At 44.9% G+C, this 27,176-nt stretch overlaps 1 protein-coding gene and 1 long non-coding RNA gene across 17 annotated transcripts in view; one reads left to right on the top strand and one right to left on the bottom strand.

Annotated features, from left to right (window-relative positions):
- Window positions 1–27,176, top strand: part of FOXN3 (forkhead box N3) — a 391,151-nt gene that overhangs the window by 190,837 nt on the left and 173,138 nt on the right. For all 15 annotated transcript variants that reach the window (XM_008519089.2, XM_070593705.1, XM_070593703.1 and 12 more), the window contains one exon: window positions 25,394–25,530. In XM_008519089.2, the coding sequence (XP_008517311.1) occupies window positions 25,394–25,530 (137 nt within the window). The remainder of the gene's footprint in view (window positions 1–25,393; window positions 25,531–27,176) is intronic.
- LOC139079347 (uncharacterized) lies at window positions 9,674–25,922 on the bottom strand. 2 transcript variants are annotated; one of them, XR_011532917.1, is made up of 4 exons: window positions 25,708–25,915; window positions 19,823–20,133; window positions 15,745–15,924; window positions 9,674–12,560 (listed from the first exon to the last, which is right to left on the bottom strand). It is a non-coding gene; the product is annotated as an uncharacterized lncRNA (long non-coding RNA). The 2 variants fall into 2 exon arrangements; XR_011532916.1 differs by lacking the exon at window positions 9,674–12,560 and having other exon boundaries at window positions 15,553–15,924; window positions 25,708–25,922.

Genomic DNA, 27,176 nt, shown 5'->3' with positions numbered 1-27,176 from the left:
CCCTAGCACGTTCCCTGAGTTGTTTGCTGTCGGCGAGGGCATCGAGGTTGAGGTGGACCCCCTATTAAGAACTTGCTGAGCTGAGGAGAGTGGCGGAGGAGCGAGTCTTCACTGGTGGGATATTAAAGCCTTTGTAGGTCTGAACTTCAATTCTCGGATTCTCTCAGCGTATAAAAGTGAGGGTCTTTGTGAGAATGGCTCTCAGAGAGGCGTTTTTACACGTCGGTCGTCTAAGTAGTTCTTGTCTTGTTCTCTTTCTCCTTTGCTTTCTTCTCCCTCTCTTGTGGAAGCTAAATTTAAGAGACCAGAGAGGACATTAATCAACTCGTTTTAAAATTTTTTGCCCCAGCCTTTGTTATTCAGAGACAAATTTGCTTCACTTTCCTCAGGACCCAGCTGGCTTTGCTAGTAATTAATTACCCCATTTCCTCTCAGAAGTTGATGGCTTTGGGCTTCTGGAAAAGATTAGCCGTGTGGAGTCTAACTTCAGTTCAAGGTGATGGGGTTCTAGCTTTTAGACTTCCAGGACCATATACGTGGACAGTGGCCAATGTCCCTTATCAGCATGTTTATGATTTATACCCTGCTTCCTTTTAATAAGAATTACCATATGACATATAAGACATGTTCCAATAAGGCTGTTAAAGTAAAAGCTGAAAATAGACAAACCCTGTAGAGCGAGGGGGAAAGCAAATATTCCAGATTCTTAAGCTGATATATTTGCTGTGATTGAGTGCCCTGACAGCCAAGGTGAAAGTGGAAACTCAGCAGGTCACATAATTCTCCTTCTCTGGTAAGATCCCAGTTCAGGAGAGTCAGAATCCTGAGGTGCCAGTTTCTAAAAGGAATACATCGTGGGGCTCTTTCTCCAAGGAACATAAAACCACATAATTTACAACATGTGCAGCAACCCTCACTACGGTTTAAGAACTGATGAAGGCTTTTGCTGATGCTGTTAGTTATGGCCTTATTCTTCTCTGCCCCTGGATAACTCTCGTTGATCCTTTAGACTTTGACAGAGGTCACCTCCTCCAGGAAGTCTTTCATGATGCTCTCTGCCCAGGCTGGGCCTAGTCCCTCGCGTCGGTGGAATCGTAATACTATGGGCACATCTTTATTGCTGCTGCGTGTCCATATTGCTTTATATTGTCTCTTACAGCTAGAGTAGCTGTTCCTAGGACTCATTCCTGGTATTGTGGGTAGGGGTGTAGCTAATGTTTGTTGAAGGAAGGAAATTTATTGATCTAGGTTAGAAAAACACTTTTCTAACTGGATGAAACCAGTTTCTGCCAATGCAAGTCACCAGCTGATTTTTAGTGTGTTTGTATAGTAAGCCGTTTGTCTGTGACACAGGAAAGTTGTACATCCCATTGTAGCTGTTAGAAGTGCTGGTCATCAGGTGTAGACTCAGGAGACCTGGGTTCTGGTCCTGAGTCTTCCACCAGGTAGAACATCTCACAGCTCCGTTTCCGCATTTGCAAGGTGAGCATGTTGAATCAGGTCGGGGAGCGCCGAGATGTGGAAACTGTCTCCAGTCCCACATTCCACACCCAGGGTGAGCAACCCTCATCGGCCACGAGCAGATCCAGGGGCAGGCTGCTTCTCTGAGCATCACTCCTGGAAGCCATCTCCAATCCACTGGGGTTGGTATCAGAGAAGAAACCTATTTAACATCTGTGGTTCTCTTTGGAGTTCTTTTCAGCTCGAATGATTCTAGAAATTTCCATGATTTTCTTCTGTTACTACTGTAATGGGATGAAGAGTGTTCCCCCAAAATTCGTGTCTACCTGGAACCTCAGAATGAGACCTTATTTGGAAATGATTTTTTTGTGGGTGTAAGTAGTTTAGATGAGGTCATGCTGGATTAGGATGCACCCTAAATCCAGTGACTGGTGTCCTTTTAAGAAGAGAGGACTCAGACACACGGGACAGAGTGACGATGGAGGAGAGATTGAGGAATGCAGTTACGAGTCAAGGAACACCACGGATTGCTGGGGGTCACCAGGCCTAGGAGGAGGCAAGGAACGATGGTCCCTAGGTCCTGCAGCCAGAGCGTGGTCCTGTCAGCATCTTGAGATCAGACTTCTGGCCTGTGAGACAATACGTTTCTGTTGTTTTAATCCACCAAGTTTGCGGTAATTTGTTAGGGCAGCTCTAAGAAACCAGTACACTCGTCTCATTTTTATTTAAAACCATCCATTGTGTTTACTTTCCTAATGCTGGTATGTCCCTTCTCACATCTGTCTAGAGTGGGCTGACATGTTAGAAGATGTCTTTTTGCCAGGTTGTGTGTGGTGGAAAGAACCAGACATTCCTCTGACTGTTGGTAAAAGTTTAGACGTTGATAAAAAGCCCCTTTTCCCAATTAATAGATGAAAGCATATGAGTTACTTTATATTTTTGTGGGACATATGTTTAGTTCAGACTCCCTGAGGTCTTATTCAAATTATCAAAAACCTGGCCTCTGCAGGGTAATTCACAGATGGTACTGGCTCTAGCCAGAAAATAAAAAGACAGGAAAAAACCCCCCACAAAAAACCTGTGTTCAAAATATAAAACTACTCGAGTGTTCTGGGCAATAGGGTGTCGAGGGAACAGACCTGGCCTGCCCCCCACTTCTCCCACTCTGGACCCAGCAGGACACCCTCCCACTAGACAGGGGAGACTCTGCACTGTCCTTTTACGTGTCTTGTTCAACGTGAGCTGCAAGTTTTCATCCATGTTTTCCCTGCCTCAGATACTACCCCCTCTTTATCCAGTGTTTTCCTGTTATTTAATGATTTCAGTGCCCTACAAAGTGGGTGATTATAGTCCCATTTTATAGATGAGGAGACTGACGCTCGGCGAGATGATTAGGTGGCCCATCACGGGTCACATGCCTAGTGAGCAGCAGAGCAGAGTACGAACTCTTTGGCCCACGTCCTCCTACCCCACTTCAGAGGGCGTCAGAGGCATCAGTGGGACGGGTAGGAAGAGTGGCTTGAGCAAACTTGGGATGAGCTTAGCTGCGTTTGGAGAGGAGGCTGTGGAATAGGAGAAGGTGAGGGGACAGAGAAGGGGTGGCCTGGGGTAAGACCAGAAAGCTAGGAGGGCGCCACGCAGTGAAAGGCTGACCCTCAGGCCTGGCAGGTAGGATGTTTTCTGTCTACACTGGGGAGCTGTCGAAGGCTTGGAGCATGGAGAGGAGTGGAATGTGACAGGAGTGGCATCTGGAGTAGTTACACCTGGCAGCAGGAAGCAGAATGATGGATTGGAGTCCAGGAGGGGCCAGGGGTTCAGGTGGGAGATGAGGGGTTGGACTAGGTTGGCAGCTGCAGAAAAGACGTAGGTGATATCAGACCTGCTGTCCCGGAGGTGGAATCCACAGGCTGTGATGACAGCTGGGGGCCGTGGGGTGGGCAGACAAGGAAAAGAACTAAGAGTTGAGTTTCAGTCTGCTTAGAGGAGAGGCTGGTGACATCAGGCATATGACGAGAGCAAGGAGGAGAGGGTGGGCTTGAGGGGCCGTTGGGGGAGATGATGGGTTCTCATCTGACCATGGCAGTTCAGGCACCAAAGGGTCGTCTAGAGAGGATGCCCGGTAGACAGCCAGATGTGTGGGCTGTGGACTGGCCAAGTGAAGCTTTGGAGATAGTTGAGAGGATCAAGCAAAGCGCCTGGGACCAGCTTTACCTTCATTTAAGCAAACTTCACACCGTCCTTTCTGGAATGTGGGCACTGGGGCTGGCTAGACTTGGCAGCATGCCCTGCAGGGCCGGGATGTTGGGGGGGTGTGGGGTTAGTTGGGAAGGGCTGTTATGGTCATGCCACCAGATGTTGTGGGAGGCTTTATAAAATTAAGGACAAACCTATAATCCGTGTGGTTTTACAGGCTGAGGTCTTGGTCTGAGGTTTAATCCTTCTGTGAGTCACTTCAGGAATACTGGCTGTAAATAGTCTACAGCAGAGAATTGTTATCGCTGTTTACCGATAGTAGTTGCAGACGGCAGTTCACTTCCCTTGCTGGTGTCTTGGTGATTATTCGTGGTGAAGGGGGCTTTTCTCCGGTGGTTGCTGAGCTTGATTCCAGAGCATTAGGCATCTCTGGGCTGGTTTTACCTCTAGCCCACATGGGTGAGCCTCTTCACCAGCGATTTCTGAAGGTGATTCCCGGGACTGTCCATGGTCTGTGGGGCCAGCGAGGTTGTTGCTGCTACTTTTTATAAGATGGCTGGGGCACCTGGCATATGGCCTGAGTGCTGATTGAGAAGCAGGTGATCGCTCTAATGGGCAGGGCTTTTAAGGGATGTGGTTCGAGTGGCCTGTGCTCTGGGTGCACCGGGGACAGGTGCATGGGCTGGTGGCGGGTGTCATCAATGCGCAGTTCTTTCTGAGACGTTCTCCTCAGGAAAGCTGACTGCATTTTGATGTTACCATGGATGAGGAGGTGAGGCTGGACCAATGTCCTTCAGTGTCCCATCGTTACCAGGGACGAGTCTGGGAAGAGAGGGCCTCAGCTGTCCGCACGGGTAGTCAGTCATGTGGGAAAAGGTGCTGTTCTGCATTCGAGTCGAGCTTGGAGTTGGGGCTTGTCCTTCTTCCATAACTTAGTAGTTTATCATGCCCTGGAGCACTGGTTCTTAACTGGCGGTGATTTTGTCCCCCCAGGGGACACGTGGCATTGTCTGGAGACTCGGTTGTCACAACCTGGGGGAGCAGTCCTATCGGCATCTAGTAAGTAGAGACCAGGGATGCTGCTAAACTTCCTGCAACACACAGGACAGCCCCCCAACAAAATCAGCCCGCCCCCAAATGCCAATCGGGCTGAGGCTGAGAAACTGTGGGCTAGCCTTCCAGCAAAATCTTTTACTGCTGTCTGCTGGGGAGGACTCAGGGCTCTTACCACAGCTGTGGGGTTTCGGGACAGCGAGGGCAGGTCCCTGAGTGAAGGCCAGGGTGGAGAGAGGCCTGCATGGCTATGGCAGGGAGTCCGGGCCAGGCCATTAGCCGTGTGTTCGCGGCAAGGCCTGCCTGTCAGGGTTGAGGTCCCGTAAATGTCCGGTGAGGAGAGCTGACCCAGAGATCTCTAAGACTCTTTCCAGCTCTCACATCCCAAGATTTTAGAACTGACACTCTATCCTCATAACCTGAGCGTGATGCAAATAATGTGGGAAAAGAGATTTGATGAGACAGCATTTTCCTTGCCTTTTCTTAGTAGGTTTTATTTGCATGTTTTGATTCTGTAAAGGTAAAAATTGTGTAATATTAAAACGTATTTAAAATGTCCTCTCTTTTTAATAAATAAGAACCATGATGATGAACATGAGAACGTTTCTTTTATTTCAAGGAGAAATGACTTTCGTATATTTGAAACATTTCTGCTCAGTGATGAAAATTCATCCATCGCTTGCAGCAGACAGACGTGTGCATTTTAAGTGTCTCTCCCAGGATCCGCCCAGGCTGCAGGGATCTCCGCAGACGTCTCTGGCTCAGAGAGGAGTCCTGTGAGTGCGCAAGAACCTGTGATTCCAGGACATCTGGGCATTCCCCCGCGGATGCTGCAGACATGAAGTCATTCCGAAGAGCTATCTCAACTCCCACCCGCTTCACGCACGCACACACACACGCACGCACGCACACACGCACACATGCAGTATTCTGAGGCACTGGGGGTTAGAGCTTCAGCATAGGAATTACAGGAGGGGGCGTAGTTCAGCTCATGTCTCCTATGGAGGTGTGTAGAGTACTGGTTCTGTCTCGGATAAGACCTTACAGATGGTAGTAATGTCATCTCTGCTGCTTTTTTTTCTTCTCATATTTTTATTATGAAAAAATTCAGACATGGAAAAGTTGTAAGAAGAGCACAGTGACCAGCTGTATACCCCAGTACCTAGGATCAATAATTGTTAATGTGTTGTATTTGTGTCATCTTTATGTGTTGATTATACGAACCAATTAGAAGAAAGTTGTAGGTATTATGACTTCACCCTTTAAAACTTCAGCACGGATCTCTTAGGAATGAAGACATTCTCCTGCATAACCACAACACTATTATCACACCGAAGAAAATTTAAAATAATTCCTTACAGCAGCCAATATCTAGTCCATATTCAGATTTCTGCCATTGTCCCCCAGAGCCTTGTATAACTTTTTCGTGTTCTTTTAAAAACAGGATCCAGTGCACAGGCATTGTGACTGGATTTTTATCTCTCTTTAGTCTCTTCAGTCTGGAATGATCCTGTCATCCTTTTTTTTTGAGAAGATCAAGGCCAAGGCCAGTTGTTTTGGGGGATGTCTCACATCCTGAATTTGGCTGATTATTTCCTTGTGATGTTGTTCAACTTGTCCCTGTGTCCCCTGGAAGTGAGATCCAAATGCTTATTTGGGTTCATGCTTATTTAGACAGTTGCCAGGTGATGCTGGGTGCTTCGTAAACCATCCCATCCCACCAGGTTGTCCCACTGTTAGTGATGCTAAGTTTGAATAGGGGCATAATGGGTGATGCCAGATCTCCCCACTGGATGGTTATCTTTTTGCCTTTGCAATTAGCCTGCAATCTATGTGGGGATAATTTGGCACTGTGTGTGTATCCGTTGATGATTCTTGCCTGAATTATTTCAATGGGGGTTGCAAAATGGTGATTTTTCTAATTCTATCATTAGTTGGCATTACAGTTTCTAAAAGAACTGTAATGACCGATTTGTAGAGAAAAGGATTGGTGTAATAATCGCTTCTACTGGTGGCAAATAAATCTCTCTCTCTGAATATCACTGTGGACTCATAGGTTGTTATTTAGTCAGTGTTATATAATCAATTGCAATCATTGTTTTGATGTTCAAATTATCACAGATTTGACCAGTCAGGCCCCTTTCAAGCTTCCTTTTATGTCCTTTGAACATGCCTTTTTGAGTACTTCGAGTACTTTCATACTTTCTTGTGTAGAAACATCCTAAGCTCGTCTTATATTTTCCATTTCCAAATGTGGAGTCATCCATTACTCCAGAAAGCTTTGTTCCCTTTTAGTGGCAAATGGTATTTTTTAGAAACAAATCTGGATTCTAGGTGTGTTCATAGTGGTGGGGGTGTTATTATTTTCAGGGCTTTCAGTGGACAGAGCTAAGGAAAAATAGAATCATGAGTTTATTGATATTTACAAATCATATTTAACATTACTGGGTTTTTCCTTAAAATAATTGATTTTGTATTCATAGCTCTCTGCTTGGTTTCTAATACGGTTAATGCTATCAACACATTTACTCTTTGCTTTATTCTGCAAAATACATAAAGTAGTTTCAAAATTATATTCTCTGTTCCTATTCATACTACAGTTCTGATTGAGAAATTGTATTGCTTTATAGTTCATTTTGTCTTTAGTATACACTCCACTAGCATAGACAGTCAGTATTGAATTCAGAAGCCCTGTGAAAGAATTCTTTTCCCTGTGAAGTTATGTTGCCAACTTGATCCTCTAGTTAGGTTATTTTGTTCGCTCTTTTTCTTTTTTTTAAATTTTAGATTTATGGTTGGCTCTTTTTAAAAAAATTCACCTTTAATGAGTGATAATTTAATAAATTTATAGTAAAATACACCCACTAAAGTGTTTTGACTAATACATATACACCTGTATAACCACCAAAACAATGGAAATCAGAACACTTTCCTCGCCACAGAAAGTGTTCTTGTGCCTCTGTCTCAGTATCCCTCTCCTTCCACACAAACCGTCAGGCAACCACTGATGTACCTTCTTCCTCAGTAGATTAGTTTTACCTTTTCTAAAATTTCATATTAAGGAAATCATAGAATGGTATACTTTTATGTCTAGCTTCTTTTACTCAATGTTTTTGAGCATCATAAATGTTGTGTGTGTCAGTAATTCATTCCTTTTCATTGCTGAGTAGTATTCCATTTTATGGAGATACAACTTGTTTGTCTGGTCACCAGCTGATGGATTTTGGATTGCGTGTAGTATTTAGGTTTTATGAATAAAGCTGCTCTGAACATTCTTGTACAAGTCTCTGTGTGGATATATGAATTCATCTCTCTCGGGTTGTAAACTTAGGAGTGGGGTTTCTGTGTCACATGACAAGTATATGTTCAATTTATAAGAAAATGCCAAACTGTTTTCCAAAGTGGTTGTGCTAGTTTCCATTCCTCCCAACAACTTGTGTTCAGTAGCCTCAGATCGTGATCAGCACTTAGCATGTTGCCATAGCTCATGATTTTAATTTGTATTGTTCTCCTTTTGACTACACTTCTATTTGGGATAATAAAATATTTCTTAATTCCAAAGTCAGAAGTCTGTGAAACAGTATGTTTAGTGAAGTCTTAGACTTATTTTTCTCAAACCTACTATGAAAAAGTGTGGTTTAAATGGTTGGAGGATCTGTTGAGTACCACTGTCTGTCTGAGGCGCTGAGTCATGAGCAAAAATGGAAATAGTCTCTACCTTCCTAGAGTTTACATGTTAGCAAGGGGAGATAGACATTAATCAAATAAGCTCACAATTAAATATAAAATCGTAACTTTGCTGTGTGCCGTGTAGGAAAGATAGAAGGAGAGGGGCTGAGGCTGTTGTGTCTGGATGTCATCATGGTTTCCCAAGACAAAGACATTGTTTACGTGCTCCCTCCCTTAATACTTGTTGCAAAATTTCTGAAATGCCGCAACTCTGGGACCTGTAGCAACAGGCTCATCCCTGGGAAGGGAACCAACATCCCACTGTTGGAACCCAGGGCTGTGGAAAAGCCATGATCATCAGCCTTCACACGATCATTTGGCCTTAGATGAACTCGTAAACTTGTTCCCTACAGAACCCTGGTTGACACACACTTTCAGTGTCTTTAAAGCATATCGTTTACATTTAGTTTGTTAAAAGCCCCTTTTAATTTTTTTTTTTTGACATTGTGAATATTGACTCTGGATTTGAATAATTCCTTGGTGATTAAAGAATGTCAGTGCATGTTAGGTTATCAGTGTTTTGGGTTTTTTTCGTTATATCTTGTCGCTTTGTTGGAAATTCTCCCTTACCCGCTCTATGCCCAATATGAGACAGCTCATAGTTTTTAGATTTGAAACTTTGGTTTATGTTTTAGTTTTCTGAAGGTCACCCTGACCTAGTACAAAATACCAGTGGTCTTGAGGATCAGGTTGACTGTTAGGTCTTAAATTCCTAGGAATTTTGATTCAACATTATTGTTATAATAATCAAATTCATACCATGTTTTTATTATCTACTCTGTGAAGTGTTCTTGGTGAGACGTAGTTTCCAACTGGCTGTTCTAAAACTGGAAACTTCACTGACGCTGTTGTCCTATTTGCAATTTTTATGCACAAAGTGACTGAAACATAATAATAATCATTGATGATGCACTTATAGAGGAATTCTACGGAGAATATTTTTAGTAACAACATACTTTTCTAATACTGTAATCGAGTTTTCATGTTTGAAAGCTTACTTCACTTTTTAAGAAGATGAATTCGGCCCTTTCAAGGTATAGTAAATTATTATGGAAGTATTGGTGGCATTTTTCCTCCTGCCTGAGCGCTATCCTCTCTGACTTGGAGAAATTGCAAGGGAATTATGCACATATTGTAGTATGTAGATTCCAAGAGTAAAATTTTAGGGCAATCTATTCAGTTGTTATTTTGTCAGTCACTGTCCTGGCAGGAGACAGATGGCACATTCAAACTGAAGTAACTGAGGAGCGTTTAATAAAGAGCCAGTTTATAGCAGTGGGCAGGGATCCAGGAACCCTGCAAGGATGGCGTACCACCCCTGGGTAGGGGCGATGTCTGGCTACACCAGGGAACTTTCCTCACCCCAGGTCTGAGGGGGTGAAGGAGAGGAGAGAGTAGCTGAGGTTATGGCCCACAAAGGGGCATGGCCTTTGGTAGCAGGATGTAGCTCGCTGGAGGGAGCCAGGGGAATGTATACCCTGCCCTCAGTCCCCTCCCACCCTCACTTCTCTCACCAGTGTCTCCCTTTGGTGGAACCAGACTGGAAGTCAGTGGGCAAGGGAGCCTGTCAAGGCATCCACAAATGTTAGTCTCCTAGGACTGGGAGGAGAGTGGAGGAGGGTAGGGAGTGGCTCTCTGGGGCAGATGGAGTATACCAGCACACTCACATGCTACAGAATGGGGAGGACCAACAACCGATGCAGTGGTTCCCATGTGCCCTGAATACCTAGTGCTTTTATATGCTTAGTCCTGGCAAATACCAGAGAGGAGTGGGGCTCCTGGTGGGCAGGTGGAGTGCTAGGGGAGGTTTTTTAATATCAAAGGATCTTTCTTTACTTTAAAACACCTAAACAGAACCCCAGACTCATTTCAGCTAGGTTCTGAGAGTCTTCATTTGCAAGCATTTGATCATTACTTTCCCATTGCTGGAAGGTGGTACACAATCAGAGGAGCGCTCTCCCAAGAAGAGACCCCCTTCCTTGCGTGGCCGCCTCTGGGATGCAGAAGACTGCTGGCGTCTCTGAGCGGTGGGCATCTTCACAAGCCGTCGGGTATTTGTGAAGAGCCTCTCTGCTGGGTGATGCCTGGGGCCTGCCATGCGGATTCACCGCAGCCTAAGTGGTCAGAGTAAGTTTACCAAGCAAGGGTGCCCCGCTAGCTGTAAATTGTCCTTAGGGCTTCCGCGTGGGGGAAGAAAGTGCTACTGAAATGGATGCACTGTTGTGGGGAACAGCTGCACAGTTGGGAGACCCAAAGTGCAACGCTTCTTTCTGTTGTCTTAAAAGATTAATAGCAGTCTCTTATATATGCACGTAGAAGTACTCAACATGCACTTACAAGGATGTAACTTATCAGAAATGTAAATCACGTCCTCACTGTGATGTGTGGACCACATAGATCCTGGAGACCCTACCCCAGGAGTTCAGTGTAATTTAGGGCTGTGTTTGTTTTGCCAAACAAATGCAGTGTGGATAATTCCAGCAGAATGATATTGGAGTTGAGCTTTCTGTCAGCCATTTTAGACCATGTCCGTCAAACCAAAGCCCTTTCTTTCCCTCATTCCCTTTAAAGGTTTCTCTAAAGTAGCACATGATTTTTGGAATCTCCTTCCTGCCGGGTGAATTCAGAGACTTGGGTCCCACCTGGGGAGGGAGGGTGTAAGCAGTGGCAGCTGCATAGACAAGTTGCCCACTTTGTGCGATTCTGTTTATCTTGGTACAGCCTTTTACGCAGGTGTTGGAGCCCTCTGACCCATACATGTAGATTTGAAAACATTTCCAGCAGGCTGGATTTTCTCACGGAAGCAACCTGGTTTGGTGGAAAGAGGGAGGCAGCACAGGAGACTGAGGCTTGAATCCGGCTTCGGCTTCTTGCTGATCATGATCTAGGGCAAGCCTCTCTCTCTTCGGAGCCTGTTTTCTTGGCGATAAATGGACTTAAACTTCTCAGATTCCTTCATCAGGTTGTTTAGGGCCACCTGAGATAGTTGAGCGCCCTTTGAAATTTGCTAGACAAATGGAAAGGTGTTTTGTCTGCAATGCCCATGTGCCAGGAACATAAATAGAAAGTCATAATAATAATAACTTGACTTTTTCATCTGACATGAATGATTAAAGATAATGTGTATGAAGCATATGTGTGTGTGTATCAGAGAACATTTGTATGCACACTCTCCATTTTGGTGCTGAGGTTTACAGGTTCCAGAAGCAAACCATTTGCATTTGACCTTCAGCAAGTTAGTTAACTTGCTTGAACCTTAACTTCCTTATCTGTAGGGTCGTGATACTACTTACCTTCTAGATTTCTTGGGAGAATTAAATGAAATAATGCACGTTAAATGCTTAGGATAGTGCTTGGCGCATGGTCCCTTCTCACTGTCGATGATTATTGGTGTTACTGCTGCCACTACCATTCCTACTAAAATATTTGTGTGTACCCTGAGTTCCAGGTTGGACTCACGTTTAGGCCAGGTGACTCAGCAATATAGGGAGTGAGTCAAAATTTCTTGTGTCTAAAATTTCCATGGATAACCAAGGGCTGGCTGTTTCTGGAAACCTTAATTAATCGTCGAAGCATGGTCTGAGAGCGTGGTTGGTCCATATCCTGGTGTGTTCCTGGGCAGCGGTACCTGGTTTCCTGCGCCTCCCCTCTCCCGTGTGGAGATCAGAATACAGGCTGCAGGAGTCCTTACTGAGATGCAGTTCAGGACTAATGAAATGGTCAGAGAGTCCTTTTACGCTATCAGATCAAATGCACTGTGTAAAGTGTTTGTTAAGCCGGAGATTTTTCCCCTATGCCTCGTAATCAGGTAACTCATAACCCTTGGCAGATAGTCCTCTTGTTTATGATCATGTCACCTTGCGTAATTGTCAGTTATTCATCAACCTGATGAGCTTCTGGTTCACCTTCTGGAGGACTGTTCTTTGCTGTCTGCACCTCAGGTTGCAGTCAGTTCTCAGGTGAGCTAAGTGTTGGGAAACAGGTGTGCCATCCCAGGTGACCCTATAATGATCTTCTAGGTCACTGTGCTTGTAGCACAGGTGAATTGGCATAGTGACCTCTGCTCACTTCTGACACTGACGTTTCCAGGTGACACTCATCCTGTCATCCCCAAGAGTCGCCATCTGTGGGATAGATAGGAAAATACTAAGGGTGGCAGCTCCCTTCTTCTGCGGGACCTCACGGAACACGATTTGCGAGGAAGGTAGGATGATGAGATTGAGGACCAGTGTAATTTGCCTTTCAGTTACTCTGAACTAGGCCTCAGGGAGGCTCAGTGTGAGGGCAGGAAGGGAAGATTCAGACGTTGCGTGCCCTGGCAGCCTTGGACCGCTGAGGTTTCCATGTGGGTCCCAGGGTCCAGGTCAGCTAGTCTTTTAGGGTAGACTGTTCTGGATCAGCCACTTCTTCCTGCAGTTTTTCCTAACCCGCCCCCTCTCCCCTAGCAAGTCCACCCACGCCCTCTGCCCCCGTGGGCTCTGTCTGTATCTTGTTTAGCACCCGCAAGAATTTAAAAGGGATCCATAACATTTACAATGCTGTCGGTCATTGCCACGTCTCCCACTTGGGTCAGGGGTGGTTTTAGGTTTATCTTCGTGGCAGATACCCCAGCATCAAGGATCCAGGCTGTGCTCAGACACTGTTTGTTGAAAGGCTCTCCTTTGCCTTCAGAATGCTTATGCTATAATTTCGGGGCACTGCAAAGGCAATTTCTCCCTCAGAGTGGGCCGAGTTGGTTGTAGCAAGATGCTGTGGCAAAAAGCTGGATTCCCCACGCAGGAGCTCCCAGCAGAGGCCCATTGTGGACCACCAGGGAGAGTGGGTAACTGGTTGGTCCCATGGCTGATGGCCACTCCTTAGAAAACAAAGCAGCCAACCAAGAACCCTGTGTGCGTGTTATACTGAGAGAGAGGGTCTTTATGATTTTTTTTTTAATTAAAAGGCCATAACTGTTAAGCTCCAGCCTAGTACACATGCCCTGTAACTGTAACTTTTACCTGGGCAGGTACCTTCAGCAACTTTTAGTTATGGAAATAAGGCGATCAAATTATATGTACCAATTAGATAAGATCACATTGGAACATTTAAAAATAGATGAGTAACTACTGACAACCAGAAGATAAAGTGGCACTAGGTGGGCCAGTTGTAATCCAACCAAGGGCGTCTCTTGTTTTTCAGACCCACGCATGCCTTTATTGCCCTCCATAAAACATTATTGCGTTAATTATCATTTATGGCTTTTGAATCACTTTAAAGAAAATAGAGGTACTGGGAAGGGGCAAGTTCAGTCCAGAGCTAGAGCTGGCTGTCAGGTTTTCCCCTCTCCACTTAGTACAGTATGTTTATAGATCTTTACTGGATCTTGAACTTTTAAAGTAACTGGGTTCTTATTTCTGGCAATGTAATGAATGGTGAATTTTATCTCCCCTTGTAGCTCCTAGCCTATTGACTTAATATGCCTTTTTTTTCCCCCGAGGAAGATTGGCCCTGAGCTAACATCCACTGTCAGTCTTCTTCCTTTTGGATGTGAGCTGCCACCACAGCACAGTTGCTGACAAATGAGTGGCGTAGGTCTGCCCCTGGGAACTGAACCTGGGCCACCAAAGCAGAGTGTGCTACACTTAACCACTAGGTCACTGGGGCTAGCCCTCAGTTTGCCTTTTAAACTAAAAAAAAGCATGAACAAGGCCATTTACTATATGTCTTTCATTCTGCCATGTATCCTCTTTGTAGTTTGCTTATGCAATTTCAACTTTAACATTGTGGGTGTGATAGAAGCAAGTGTTATTTAAAAATTTGAAAAAAAGGAATATATCCAGTACTCTGGACAACTTTATCACATCATTATTCATTCCTGTTTCATATCATGTGTCAAAACTTTTAAAATGTGCATGTCTTTGTTTCTGTAATAAAGTTATTAGCAGTTAAATGGTCACATAGAATTTATTTACATATTCACTTATCCTCTGTGTGTGTGTGTATGTATGTATGTGTGTGTATGTGAGTGAGTGTATGGTTTGATGCCACACAATACCTTGAATTCATCTGAGTCGTAGTTCCACTCTCTGAATGGGTATAGCATGACTGGTATTAGAAGTATATAAAAATGACCAGCTTCTTGTACTTCTTGTGTGTTTTGTGAGTGTTTGAAATTTTTGTAAACTTCTCTATGTCTATTATCTTTCTCAGCCTGTGTAGGTGATACTGTGTGGTTTCAGGTGGGTGAGAATAGTTAACCCTTATTTACTAAGAGCCCTCAAAGGACAGATTGGGGAAACTAATTTGGGAGAATCCCAAGATTTAGTTGGATAGAAAGTGATTTTAAAGATGCCAGTTCTGAGGCTGGCCCGGTGGCATAGTGGTTAAGTTCATGTGCTCCGCTTCGACAGCCTGGAGTTCTGCAGTTCGGATCCTGGGCGCGGACCTACGCGCTGTTCATCAAGCTGTGCTGTGGCAGCATCCCACATAGAAGAACTAGAAGGACTTATGACTAGGATATACGACCATGTACTGGGGCTTTGGGGAAAAAAAAGAGGAAAATTGGCAACAGATGTTAGCTCAGGGCTAATCTTCCTCATAAGAACAATAAAAATAAGCAAAACGAAGATGCCAGTTCTTTGGCCTTCTGATTTGGAGTATGAGGGTGTGTGCACGTGTGTATGTGTGTGTGAGCTCCTGTAGAGTTTGGTGGTATTTATAAGTAAATATATTTTGGATGTTTTGTTATTAATTGTTGTTAGTGCACTGGCTTTTGACTCCCTTTGGCAGTTGAAAAACAATAGTCTGGAGAGTACAAAAAAACAAATCAATTCAACCCAAACAAGTGCTCACTAGCTCTGCCAGCCTTCTTGAGTTGACATGCTTCACATCTGCCCTCCCTTTGGCCTTTGCCCCATGGAAATCACATTGATGGGGAGTGGAGGGAAGGAGAAGAAACGGGGCCACATCAAACAGTGAGTGACTGAGGGGCGATTCCTGCAAAGTGAAAGCCCTGGTAACTCTGTTGATAAACGAGTCTGCATTCCCGATTCCCACCCCCCCCACCCCCCCACCCCCCCCCCACCAACTTCACGACGCCAGGGTTCTCCTAGAGAGCAATTTGGTGTTAGGCCAATCTTGCAAGGGCTATTTTGGTTTTATTTAGTGTTAATACAAGGAAATTGTTGATTCTTCCTGCACTGATTAAAACACATACCTGTGTGCACACGCGCACACACACACACACACACACACAACCTGTCCAGTTTCTCCACTGTAATTGAAGCGTTTACCACCTGCTTAAAACAGTTCCTTCCCCAGGTGCCCCACCTGCATTCCCTTGTCCCCGTATCCGCAGACGCTCAGCAAGGGAGAGGGTGCTCAGGGAGAGTCGAGGTGTGCTTCTGGAGGAGCCATGGACCTTAAAATCATCACAGAGCTCATGTATCTGAATATCCTGCAGGTGACACGTTAATCATGATTTCCATCTTCATAGCTTTTAGAACACATCTGTGAAATAACAGCAAGATGATGGCGGGAGTGGAGGCGATTTCCGTATCTGATATTCAGAGGACATGTTGTGAGTGAGTTTGACATATTCAGTGGCTGTGATTATCGGGGGCTCTGTATCCAGCTCCTGATGCCAACAAGCTGGGGTGGTCCTCAAGGCATTGGGGCTGGCCCTGCAGGCCTCCCCCCCCCCCCCCCGCCAAGAATGCAGCCAGGGTCTTGGGAGAGAAATTCTCATCTGGACCAGGGGTGTAATTTCACTTTTCCATCCCTCCTGCTTTTGGAAAAAATAAACAAACGACTATTAGAGAGCAAAGTGGGACATTTAAAACACTGCAAAGAGGGAAATCCAAATGTCTGACATGACTTCTTTTTTCAAATCTTTCTTCTGGAAGAATTGTCTATTTTGTGATGGGAAGTGAACAGTGATGTATCTAGAAAAAAATTCTTGGTGGTCAGTTTTGTTCTCTCTCTCTCTCTTCTTCCCTCTTTCTGTACTTGGGTGGTCCCTCAGATCACTTTCTTAATACTTTTAAAATTTAAAAATCCCCCCGATGTCTTTAGATTATAAATTACAGGATTTTAGAACAAAAAGGGCCTTTAGGAATTGCTCACTTGCTCAGCATTATATTGTGGTATGACGTCATGGTCATTTGTTAGAACAACTCTTCTCTGTTCTGTGGTTTTCCAGTATCATCTAACTTCTGGGACTTCCTTTGGCAGAGAGGAGAATTAAAGTAATTGCCTTTTGCATGCTGCGTATGGGGTTAGGAACATTCTATATATTACCTTATTTAAGCCCAACATGACTGGGAGATAGTGTAAAATAAAGGGGAAGAAACTGCGAGTCTGAGAGGACAAGTGGTTTATTCCTGGGAACCCAGCAGGGTTGCAGTGTAGACAAGGTTGATCGATCCCTTGCTTTGGAGCCTCCTGTGGGGATGCCTGCTGGAATGCTCCCTGGGAAAGCCCTGGCATTGCTTCTGGCCCCTCTCATGGGCACACTGCATGAGTCAGTTTGCAGTATTTGCCTCTCACCCTGTTGAAGGGCCCAGAGAGCATGAACCTAAGGGAGTGAGACTCTGTACAGGGGGTTTGGTGGGAAAGTCAGAGGAGGTGTGATGAGAACACAGTCTCAGAGGCTGCGTGTTCTAGCTGGGTGGGCCCAGCTGGGGGTGGGAGGGGCTGCCCTGAGCAGGGGTGTGGGCATTGAATGGGTCCACAGGAGGAGCTGACCTAAGAGTGTGTGTGCGCCCACAGGTGTGTGTGTGTGTGTGTGTGTGCGTGCACACCTGTACGGTTCTAACACCGTCCGCCCCTTCAGGGCTCATCTTTTCCTCCTCTGTTGTCCTATAGCCCTTTGGCAAGCTTATGCAGTCTTTTATAGTTGTTACTGTTTGTCTTCCTCTGGACGTTCTACGCTGTAAAGAATGGACCCTCCCTTTGTGTCATGATGTGTCATGGTTACAGGTGTTGTTAAATGACCTGCTTTAAAATGAGACCCAAGGGGCGTCCTTTCGTTAGCCCCATGAAAGTTTGAATGGGTTTGTGACGCACTGAAGTCTGGATTCTGGCCTTGTCTGGTGCCTGAGGATGAGTTTTGTGGGAATGGGGGAACCTGTAGCTCTGAGAGAATCAGCACCTGTCTGCTCCTCCCCAGCCTCCATCTCTTCTCTAGCCCCCCCTCCTGCTCCTCCCCGAGCCCCCATCTCTCCCCTAGCCCCACATCCCACCCCTCTTCAAGCCCCCCATACCTCCCCTCCCCCTGCCCCCCATCCTCCTCCTCCTCCAGCCCACATCCCTCCTTCCTTCCCTCCCTCTCTTCCTCCTTTAGGCCAGCTTGGCCCTGAGGAACCTGAGCAGGAGCTAGGCCCAGAGTAGAGGAGGAGCCAGCAGCGACGGGAAGAGAGAACACTCCTGTGTGGTTGGAGCAGAAACACAGGACAAGACACTTTCCATATGTTGAGTAGAATGGTACTCAACCATTGGGTCAACTCTGGGCGCCCCCTGTCTATAAGGCTACAGGTGTCTTTTGGTACATAGTGAGTGGACCTTATCAGTTCCAGTTCCCACCATGAGTCCATGGATCCCGGCAAGAACAGACAGTGGCCCTGGAGGCCCAGCCCTCCTTGCTGGGGAACCCTTCCCTTATGCAAAGCCGGCTCCTTCTGTCCATCCCGACTCTGCCCACCTCAGCTTTGTTCTCTAAGTCCGTTCTTCACCCACCCTGTCCCAGGGTGCTGTCAGGGCAGGGCCTTTCCACCTCAAAGAAAGATGTTCCATGTCTTAAGCTTATCTTGGGAAGCCCTGGACTGCCACAGGGTCCTGGCACCCAGGGGGCCTCAGTTCACGAAGTGACTAAAGTGAGTGGCTTCCTCAAAGTCCCTTATCCCTCCTGGCATCACTCCATTGGCCAGGTCTTTGCTTTGTTCTATTTTGATCCTTCCATTTCTACCTCCATCTTAGAGCGTGTGATACAAAATGGTTCTTTGGGACCAAGGAAGAGAATCATCAGACAATGGAAATCAAACAGCCGTGTGCGATTATTTTTGTAGATGAAATTTGCATCATTTCACAATTTGACAAGTACCTGCACCATCAGAGCAGGGCTGTGTGTTTTGGGGCTCAATGTCAAGAAAGCTGGCTATTTGATATTTTTACCATCATGATAATGAGAGCAGTATTTTTTGAGCTTCACTATGTGGCAAGCACAGTGTTATCTTATATCCTGACAATGATCCTGTGAAACAGGTATCATTTAACCACTCCCATTTTATAGGTAAGGGAACCAAAGCTCAGAGCATTTAAGTAACTTGCCCAAGGTCACTGAAATAAGGCTGGAGGCTGTCTGACTCCAGTGTTCATGCCAACCGACTAAGGGCTTCCCTTTGAAAACTCAGTAATGTGCTTCTCACTGACTTTACTGATGAATGGTACTGGCCCAGATGGGAAAATGGCGGTGTGGGGAAGCTGAGAAGGACAGGGAAAAATGAAGGCCCATGTGTACCGATTAATCTGTAGTAACACATTCTCAGAGCATGGAGTCATGAGCCTATGGGATGATTTAGTCCGACCACCTGATTTATAGATGAGGAAACTGAGATCCAGAGAGGGAGCGTGAGCTGCGCGTACACAGTGATCTCAGAAGGCAGTGATGGAAGGCGCAGCTCAACAAATAATATGGATTCTTACTTCTGATGGGCCTCCGCATCCAAGGCTGTGTCTGTTCCTCGTCCTCCCCCATCCCCTCAGGTGTCCCCCTTTTCCTGCTTTGAGGCATCATCAGCACCCCTTCCCCAATCTCAGAGGACCCAGGCCAACACTCTTAGCTCCTGAAGACCCCTTACCTGGTTTTAGGTTCCCAAAACTACAGGAGCTTTGAGCCCGAACCCTGGGTTCAAGTGTAGGAGCTGTAGGGCGCGGGGCAGTGAACGTTGAACTATGTTTTTGGAAATAAACTATCATGGAGGCACAGTCACATCTATTCGTTTATGTCTGTGGTTGCTTTCGTTCCACAATGGCAGAGTTGAGTAATTGCAACAGAGCCCTTGTGGCCTGCAAAGACTAAAATATTTACTCTGACCCTTAAGAAAAAGTTTACCAACCCCTGCTGTAAAAGAATCAGTTGATGTTAAACCTCTAAAGCCAGACCACCTCAGATCTACCTTCTACATTCGTGAGCTTTTGCTGTAAAGGTTGAGGTCAGTGAGGGTACAGCAGAGGGAAGAGAGGTGGCTATATGTCCAGCGAGTTCTTTCAAGTCCCTTAATCAGGAGTTCTTAATACATAAACATCTCAAAGCTCATACGTTCAAACCAGCACTAGATTTTCCCCCCTCTCCCAATCTTTGACCTAGTTAGTTGCTCAAACCAAGCCATTATTTTTCTCTTTTCTTTACCTGCCACTTCTCATCCATCAGCAGGTCTAATTGGTTCTCCAGAATACATCCTGAAGCTGTCCTCCTTTCTCCATCTCCACTGCTGCTGCCACCTGGTCACCTCGGGCCTGGACTGCGGCCTCAGCTCATAACAGAACTCTGCGGGTCCTCTTGCTGCTTCCGACCCATTTATTCTTCACACAGCAGCAAATTCCTCTCTTTTAACTCATCACTCTCTTTATTTCCTTCACAGTAGGCATTCCAGTCTGTCCTGATCTTGCTTATTTATTTCTTTACTTGCTTACTGTCTTCTCCTCCGTCTAGAATCCGAGCTGCAAGAGAGCAGTCTCCTTTTGCATTGTTCTGTATTCTCTAATGTATCTCTCGTGGTGCGTGGCATGTAGTGGGTACCATATGGAGGGAGGGAATGGACGAGGGTGGGGGGTGCTGGAAACACCCTCAGAAATGGCATCTCAGAAACATCAAGAGGAGGGATCATTTCACATTCGCCTCCCTGCTCCATTTTGATACAGGTCCTGCCTCATTATCCCCCTTCCCAAGCACAGCCCCTCGCCTGCATTGGGGTTGTGTTGAGAGTCTTGCATTACTGCTGGAAGTGGGCTTTATCCCTCAAAAGTGGTGAAAAGGAAACAAAGGGAAACCGTTGTCCAAGGCCAGTGTTTGCCATACTTTTTTGACCAGGTTCCTGGTAAGAAGTGTGTGTTACCTTGTGATCCAGTATGCACCTACATGCATTTATCCACACATACACAAAATATTACTTTACTACAGATATTTTCTATTCTAGTCTATTCTGTTTGGTCCTATTTTGTTCCATTAAAACAATGCTGATTGTGACCCATTACATTGATTTCACAACCCGTTAATGTATCGTAGCCCACAGTTTGAAAGTAACGTTTTTTTTTTTCTTTCAAAGATTGGCACCTGAGCTAACATCTGTTGCCAATCTGTTTTTTTCTTTTCTTCTTCTCCCCAAAGCCCCCCAGTACATAGTTGTATATTCTAGTTGTAGATCCTTCTGGCTCTGCTATGTGGGATGCTGCCTCAACATGGCCTGAGGAGTGGCGCCATGTCCGCGCCCGGGATCCGAACCGGTGAAACCCTGGGCCGCCGAAGCGGAGCGTGCCGACTTAACCACTCAGCCATGGGGCTGGCCTCTGAACATAATGTTTAAAATATGGTACTTGTTTTCAGGAACTCACAACCTAGGGAAGAGACCCAACATGAAGACCCGTTGTAAGGCCGACTGACAAGTACTGCTCTGCAGGTCCAGAGAGCTGTGGGCTGTGGGAGAGATTGTGAGCTGCCGGAGATGGCCCCAGGTGTAGACCACTCAGGAAAAAATGTTATCTTTAAAAGTTAGATTTAAGAGTCAATTTAGTTGTTATTCTTATCTCTCTCTTTTTTTAACCGTTCTCAGTAACCAGTTCTTTCTATAATATAGGCTCTTGTCTTTTTTTCCTCTTGTGTGTTGATATTTTTTATTGCTAACAGGAAATTATCTCTTATTTTCCAAGGGCTTTTTAATTTAAAAAAAAAAACTTGGCCTTGTCCATAACTTTTTACTCTTTTTTTTTCTCTCTACTTTTCACATTAATTTTCTCAAACTATTTATAGATAACTGTGTGTGTATGTGTGTGTGTATGAAAGATCTTCATTCCCAGACACATTTTTGTCTTTACACACAGACATATATATATATGTATGTATGTGTCATCTTAAAAAATATACACGTGGGGGCTGACCCCATGGCCGAGTGGTTAAAGTTCTGCGCGGTCTGCTTCAGTGGCCTGGGATTCGCGGGTTCACATCCCAGGTGTGGACCTAGTCCACTCACCAGCCATGCTGTGGAGGTGTCCCACAAACAAAGTAGAGGAAGATTGGCACAGATGTTAGCTCAGCGACACTCTTCCTCAAGCAAAAAAAGAGGAAGATTGGCAACGGATGTTAGCACAGGGCATATCTTCCTCACTCACACACACACACACAAAAATGTATATATGTGTGTGTTTGTATATATAGGTATATACATGTGTATGTGTGTGTGTGTGTATATATATACACACATGAAAATGTGTCTAGGAATGAAGATCTTTCTTCCCTTATTATTTTGAATTCCTTAACATTTAATGGTGCAGTGCATGGCCGTCACAGTTATTATGGTAAAACAAAAAAAATCCATATTCTTCAGATGAGATGGAGATAAAAGCTCCAATTCTCAAATTTATTACACAACTATAATCAAATTGCATCCTTCTCTCCTCTTTTTAGGAGCATTAAATGTGGTTTTTCCGGGCCCAAGAAACTTGAGCCTTCTCTCTGCATATTTCCATTAAAATTTTTAAGTCAGTCTTTTTACTCTTCTGAACTGCTACGTGAAACTGGGGAGAATGCATGCAAATCAGATGAAGCGCCAGCCTCTTCCATGTTCCTCCCAAGTCCTGCCCAGCACCCTCTGCTGTGAAATCATTGGATGGGTGAGAGGGATTCACAGAGTCCCCATGAGTGTGTCTTGAAGATGCTTTTTAAAATTTTTTTCCTTTTGGAAATTCTAAGTACAAGATACTGAAATTAGTGTCTTATCTGTGAAAACCTATCAGCGCTTCTTGACCTCTCGCTGGAAAGTGAAGGACTGATCAAGGTGGGAACCATTGTGATCCAAAGCCCGGGCGATGTCTGCAGTGAGTGAATATTGGGAATGTGTGCTGACCAAGTGTGGAATTAAACCTGGGCTTGACGATCACTGTGCGAAGACCTGGGCAAAAGAAAACTCCTAGCAGCTAGGTTGTCGTGAGTCACAGTTTCCTGAGAAGGGAGAAGTTCCGTAGGGAGTGCATGGGGTAAGGGGTGCTTAGAAGGCACATGGCGGGAGAGTGATGGAAATAAAGGGGGCATCTTAGAAAGTAGAAAAGCTCTTCACGGTGAATTTGCTAAGCCAGGACCAACAGCACACGTGCGTAGACTGTCACTTTACTCCTCACTTGCCACATCAGCCTGGAGGCCCCTCCCACTGCCACTGATGGGAGTTGGGACTTCCTTTATGATGGACGGCTTTGGGAAAATCAGATTTGATTGAATGAAAGACTTGTACAGCCAGCTTTGCTCGATTTCTTCCGTCAGAATGATGTTCATGACATCGCCCACCATTTATTGAGTACCTGGAGGCACTGCGAGGGTTCTAGGTGTTTTCCAGCATGCCATCGCTGGGCCTCACAAGCTCTAATGGGGTCTTCATTTTACCAGCTAGGAAGCCAAGACTTTTTGTGGGACTGTGATTTGCCCAGGGCCACACAGGAAACCGGTTTGGTTCCAGAACTCTCATTCTTAGTTCTTAGTATAACTCCACCTGCCTCTCCCTCCTGGATCAGTTACCTTGTGAAATTCTTCCCCACCCCTATCCCTACTCCTGTGGTTGTGGTGTTTTTCCATGTACTTTGTAAATAGTAGGGCAGTGTAATAAACAAGATGCTTAGGTCAGGATTAGGAGAAACTGCATTCTTGGCTTATTGTTACTTCTTTTAGAGGGTCAGTTGTCCTTCATTTCTTTGTCGTATTTTATTCCCTATAAGATTAAACAGCCCCACCCTGAAAGCCACCTTGATCAAAACAAAGGCCATTAGGTTCCCAGAACTAAGATAATCTCTTTGCAGAAATGTTTGGGTTACATATGGGCTCTGGCCCTCCAGGAGGCTGGTTTGCGGCCTTGTGTTCCAGTGCATCAGAAAGGCAGGTTCCCCCCCACCCCTCCCCACCCCCGCACAGGGCTCTGTCCACAGGGAGCCTTTGATGGAGTCAGGCCAGGACCCCACTGCTGTGGAGTTTACCAGCTTTTGTGGGCTTTTTTGGTTTGTTTTACGTTAGCCAAATTTGGTAGTTACTGGTCTGTCCCCTCCTCCCCCATACCTCTCCATCCCTTAGCTCTGGCTTTTTTCTAAAAAGTGTGCTGCATAGCTCTTTTCCAAAGGAAAGAACAGAGGGTCCAGAGCAGATTATTAGGTGGCCTGCCTCCCTTACCTGGGAAGTCTCCTCAGTCCCTCTGAACTATTCTAGGCTTGAAAATGCATGCGTGAAAGGAAAGGCCGCGTCAGGATGTTGGATGTTCCAAAGTTGAACTCCTCCGTGCCTTTAAACATCCCAATAATTAAACTAGGAACTTAAGCATTTAGCTTAGGCAGGTCGGCCTGACTGGGACCTGGGTTTGGGGTCAGGCCTGTGCCTGGGGGTGGGTGATTGAGGGGGGCGGGAATCAGAGGCTGCAGCCCCTGACCTTGGCTTTGAGCAATTCTCTGTCTCAGTGCACCAGAAAGAGTCAATTCCAGTTTCACTGTTTGCTGGTGTTGTTGACAGTCAAGAATTTTAATGGGTTCTGTGAATAAGTTTGTAAGTAAACTATTTGGTGAACTGATGACTGAAATACAAATTTTTTAAAGTAGCTTTAAAGATTTTAGGAATAACTTATTTTTAGTTCTTCTTCTAAGGGATTTTCTTGGACTTTCCCCCCTATAGTAGTTAAACAATTTTCTTGTTTGCTTTCTAAATCTTCCTGCAGCACAATAGATCTGAAAATAAGAGAGCTGCTGGCTGGAAGCATGGGGTGGGCGCGGGTTTGTGTAATTTGACTTCTTTTCTCTCCAAATCTGTAAATATTTACAGATGACCTTATCAAACAGCTTGGGTACATTCGGTCACTTGAGAGCATGCAGTCCCAGCAGTGACTACCTGCCAGCCTGCTGCCAGTTCCCCGGGGGCCTCAGAGGAAGGACTTCCCTTTTTTTCTAGAAAGTGCTGTCCGCAGACCAAAAGTCTCCAACCGAAAGTAGGCCTCAGAGCTGGGCTCCCTCTTTCCTTGGAACCAGTCTTAGAAAATTTGCATTTTAAAGTTTGGCTTCTAGCGATTCCACTCCTTTAGGCCTGGAGCAGAGTGCTGTGAACTGAGGAATCCAAAAAATAAATAGTGGATTCTGGCTTAGGTTTACCACTGCCGCCTGAGTTCTTTTGTTTCTTGGGGAAGGTAATTAGAGAATTCTGTTTGAAGCTTAAATGTCATTCTTTTGTGAGTAAGTAGGAAAAAACAAGTGGATTACTTTTCTGTTTTTGTAAAGTGGTACCAATGTAATATGGTTTCAAAACATTAACTCTCAAATTTTTAAAGCGCAGACAGAGTTTTGAGGGTGTCTCAGCTCTCTTTTTCTTTCAACATTTGAAATCCGACAAATTTAAAACTCATTTTTGGAAGAGAATACATGTTTTTCAGAGTTGACACTGAACAATAATAAAGGAATCTAAGTCTTTTGGTCGTTGGGATATGAAAATTACAATATCATTGTACAGCATCACCTCGTAATAACATGTTTATTTTCTCTGTCAAACTTAATACGAGTAAGGCTGAAGTGCATTTTATGGTGTTCTATTGTCAGAGTATAATATACAATATTTAAGGCTGTTAACAGTTAACAAATAAGTGAGAAGTTTTTAAAAACAAGTAACCATGATAATAACGATACATCTACTTACTGCAAAATACTGAATGTTTCCATATTAATCACTTTTATGTTTTAATTTTCTTTGCAGAGTATTGGGAAAGGGTCATTGTGGTGCATAGACCCAGAGTATAGACAAAATCTAATTCAGGCTTTGAAAAAGACACCTTATCACCCACACCCACACGTGTTCAGTACACCTCCCGCCTCTCCTCAGGCATATCAAAGGTAAGCGATTCAGACTTATTATTGTTTTTGTTTACGGAAGTTGCGTTATTTTGGTTGAGATAGGCACTGAAACTAATTTAACAGGCTATCTGATTTTAAAAATAACTGTGGATAATTAAGAAAGGAATGAGATATTATTGGAGGCACACCCATTGTTGTATGTCCTGAAAACCTTACCGCTTTTGCTGCTTCGGAGGAATGTGTTTCCAGAAGACTTCATGGTGGGTGAAATAATGTCTTCCTGGGTAGAAACATTTACAAAGAAAAGTTGACGGCTTTAACATCTCCATGTGTGATGGTTTGTTGGGTTAAAAGTATAGGAATGAGTCAAATAAGCGATGCCGTCGTCCCATGATCTGCCCGAGAGTGTCTCCAGGTGTTCACTGAAGGACTCACCCAATTGTTGTCGTTCCCGGTCTCCATGTAAACGGTGCTTGAGAGATCATTTTGTTGTGGTTACTTGGTGTTTGCCTCTTCAAAGAGAACAGCAGAGAACAATGAAGACTTTTATTCCTCCTCACATGCCCATTTGTTTTGAGACAGTGAGGTCATGGGTGCCATTTTTACAAAGATATCATCAGGGCGGGGTATGTAGCTGTCCCTTTTAAAAAAAGTGTATTAGTGTTAGATTCTAAAAAATAGCCGCCAGGGCTGGCCCCGTGGCCGAGTGGTTAAGTTTGCCCGCTCCGCTGCAGGCGGCCCAGTGTTTCGTTGGTTCGAATCCTGGGCGCGGACATGGCACTGCTCATCAAACCATGCTGAGGCAGCGTCCCACATGCCACAACTAGAAGGACCCACAATGAAGAATATACAACTATGCACCGGGGGGCTTTGGGGAGAAAAAGGAAAAAAATTAAAAAATCTTTAAAAAAAATAAAATAAAAGATAACCGCCTAACGCAAAGCCAAATTTTAAGATTGCTTTTATCTTACATGGTGCTTGGGTTTGAAACGTACCCCTCAATCCTACAAAAAATTTTTTTGGTATATGGAAATGTTTCTCTTGTAACCATCCAGTTAAGAGAGATTATCCTTGGACCACAGGTTTATGCCAATGAGGAGTGGCGTGAATTCCTAGGTTTCAGTTGTTTTACAATCCACTTCTTTACAGATTCTTTCTCTAGTCTGGGGTTTGCTCTGCAGAAGGGAGCACCAGGTGATCCTCTGAAACAGCATTAATGAAGTTCTTGTGCATCTCAGTTGAGAAGCATTCCATCACAGGCCCGAGACAATCAGTCTTCAGCAAGAGACGGAAAGGAACAGCTGGGCTCTCTGAGAAGACTGCTGTATGTCTGCCTTTGCTAGGCGATTAGCGTGATGGTAGCCATAGCAACTGGAGCGTCTCCATAGTAACGCGTAGCCGAGACAGGTGCAGTTGCATCACAAGGCTGTTTGTTGCCTGGCAAAAGGACAGGCCATTAGTACTTAGATATACGCTGTTGCCTTAGAAACAAATAACCCTACATAGCAACTACAGTTGGTTTGAAAGATTTGAAGAAGAAAAAAAAAGGTTGTAGCAGCTTTTGTCTATGTTCATAAAAATCACTGGAAGCATACTTTATTGGAAATGACAACTTGAGGTCATATAGCTGTAGGAGATAAGATGGGATTTTCCAAAGCTGCCCAGCCAACATTGTAGAAATGTCC

The sequence above is a fragment of the Equus przewalskii genome, chromosome 25 (genome assembly GCF_037783145.1).
Source record: "Equus przewalskii isolate Varuska chromosome 25, EquPr2, whole genome shotgun sequence".
Lineage (NCBI taxonomy): Eukaryota > Metazoa > Chordata > Mammalia > Perissodactyla > Equidae > Equus > Equus przewalskii.
This window is presented reverse-complemented; position numbering and strand designations above follow the sequence as displayed.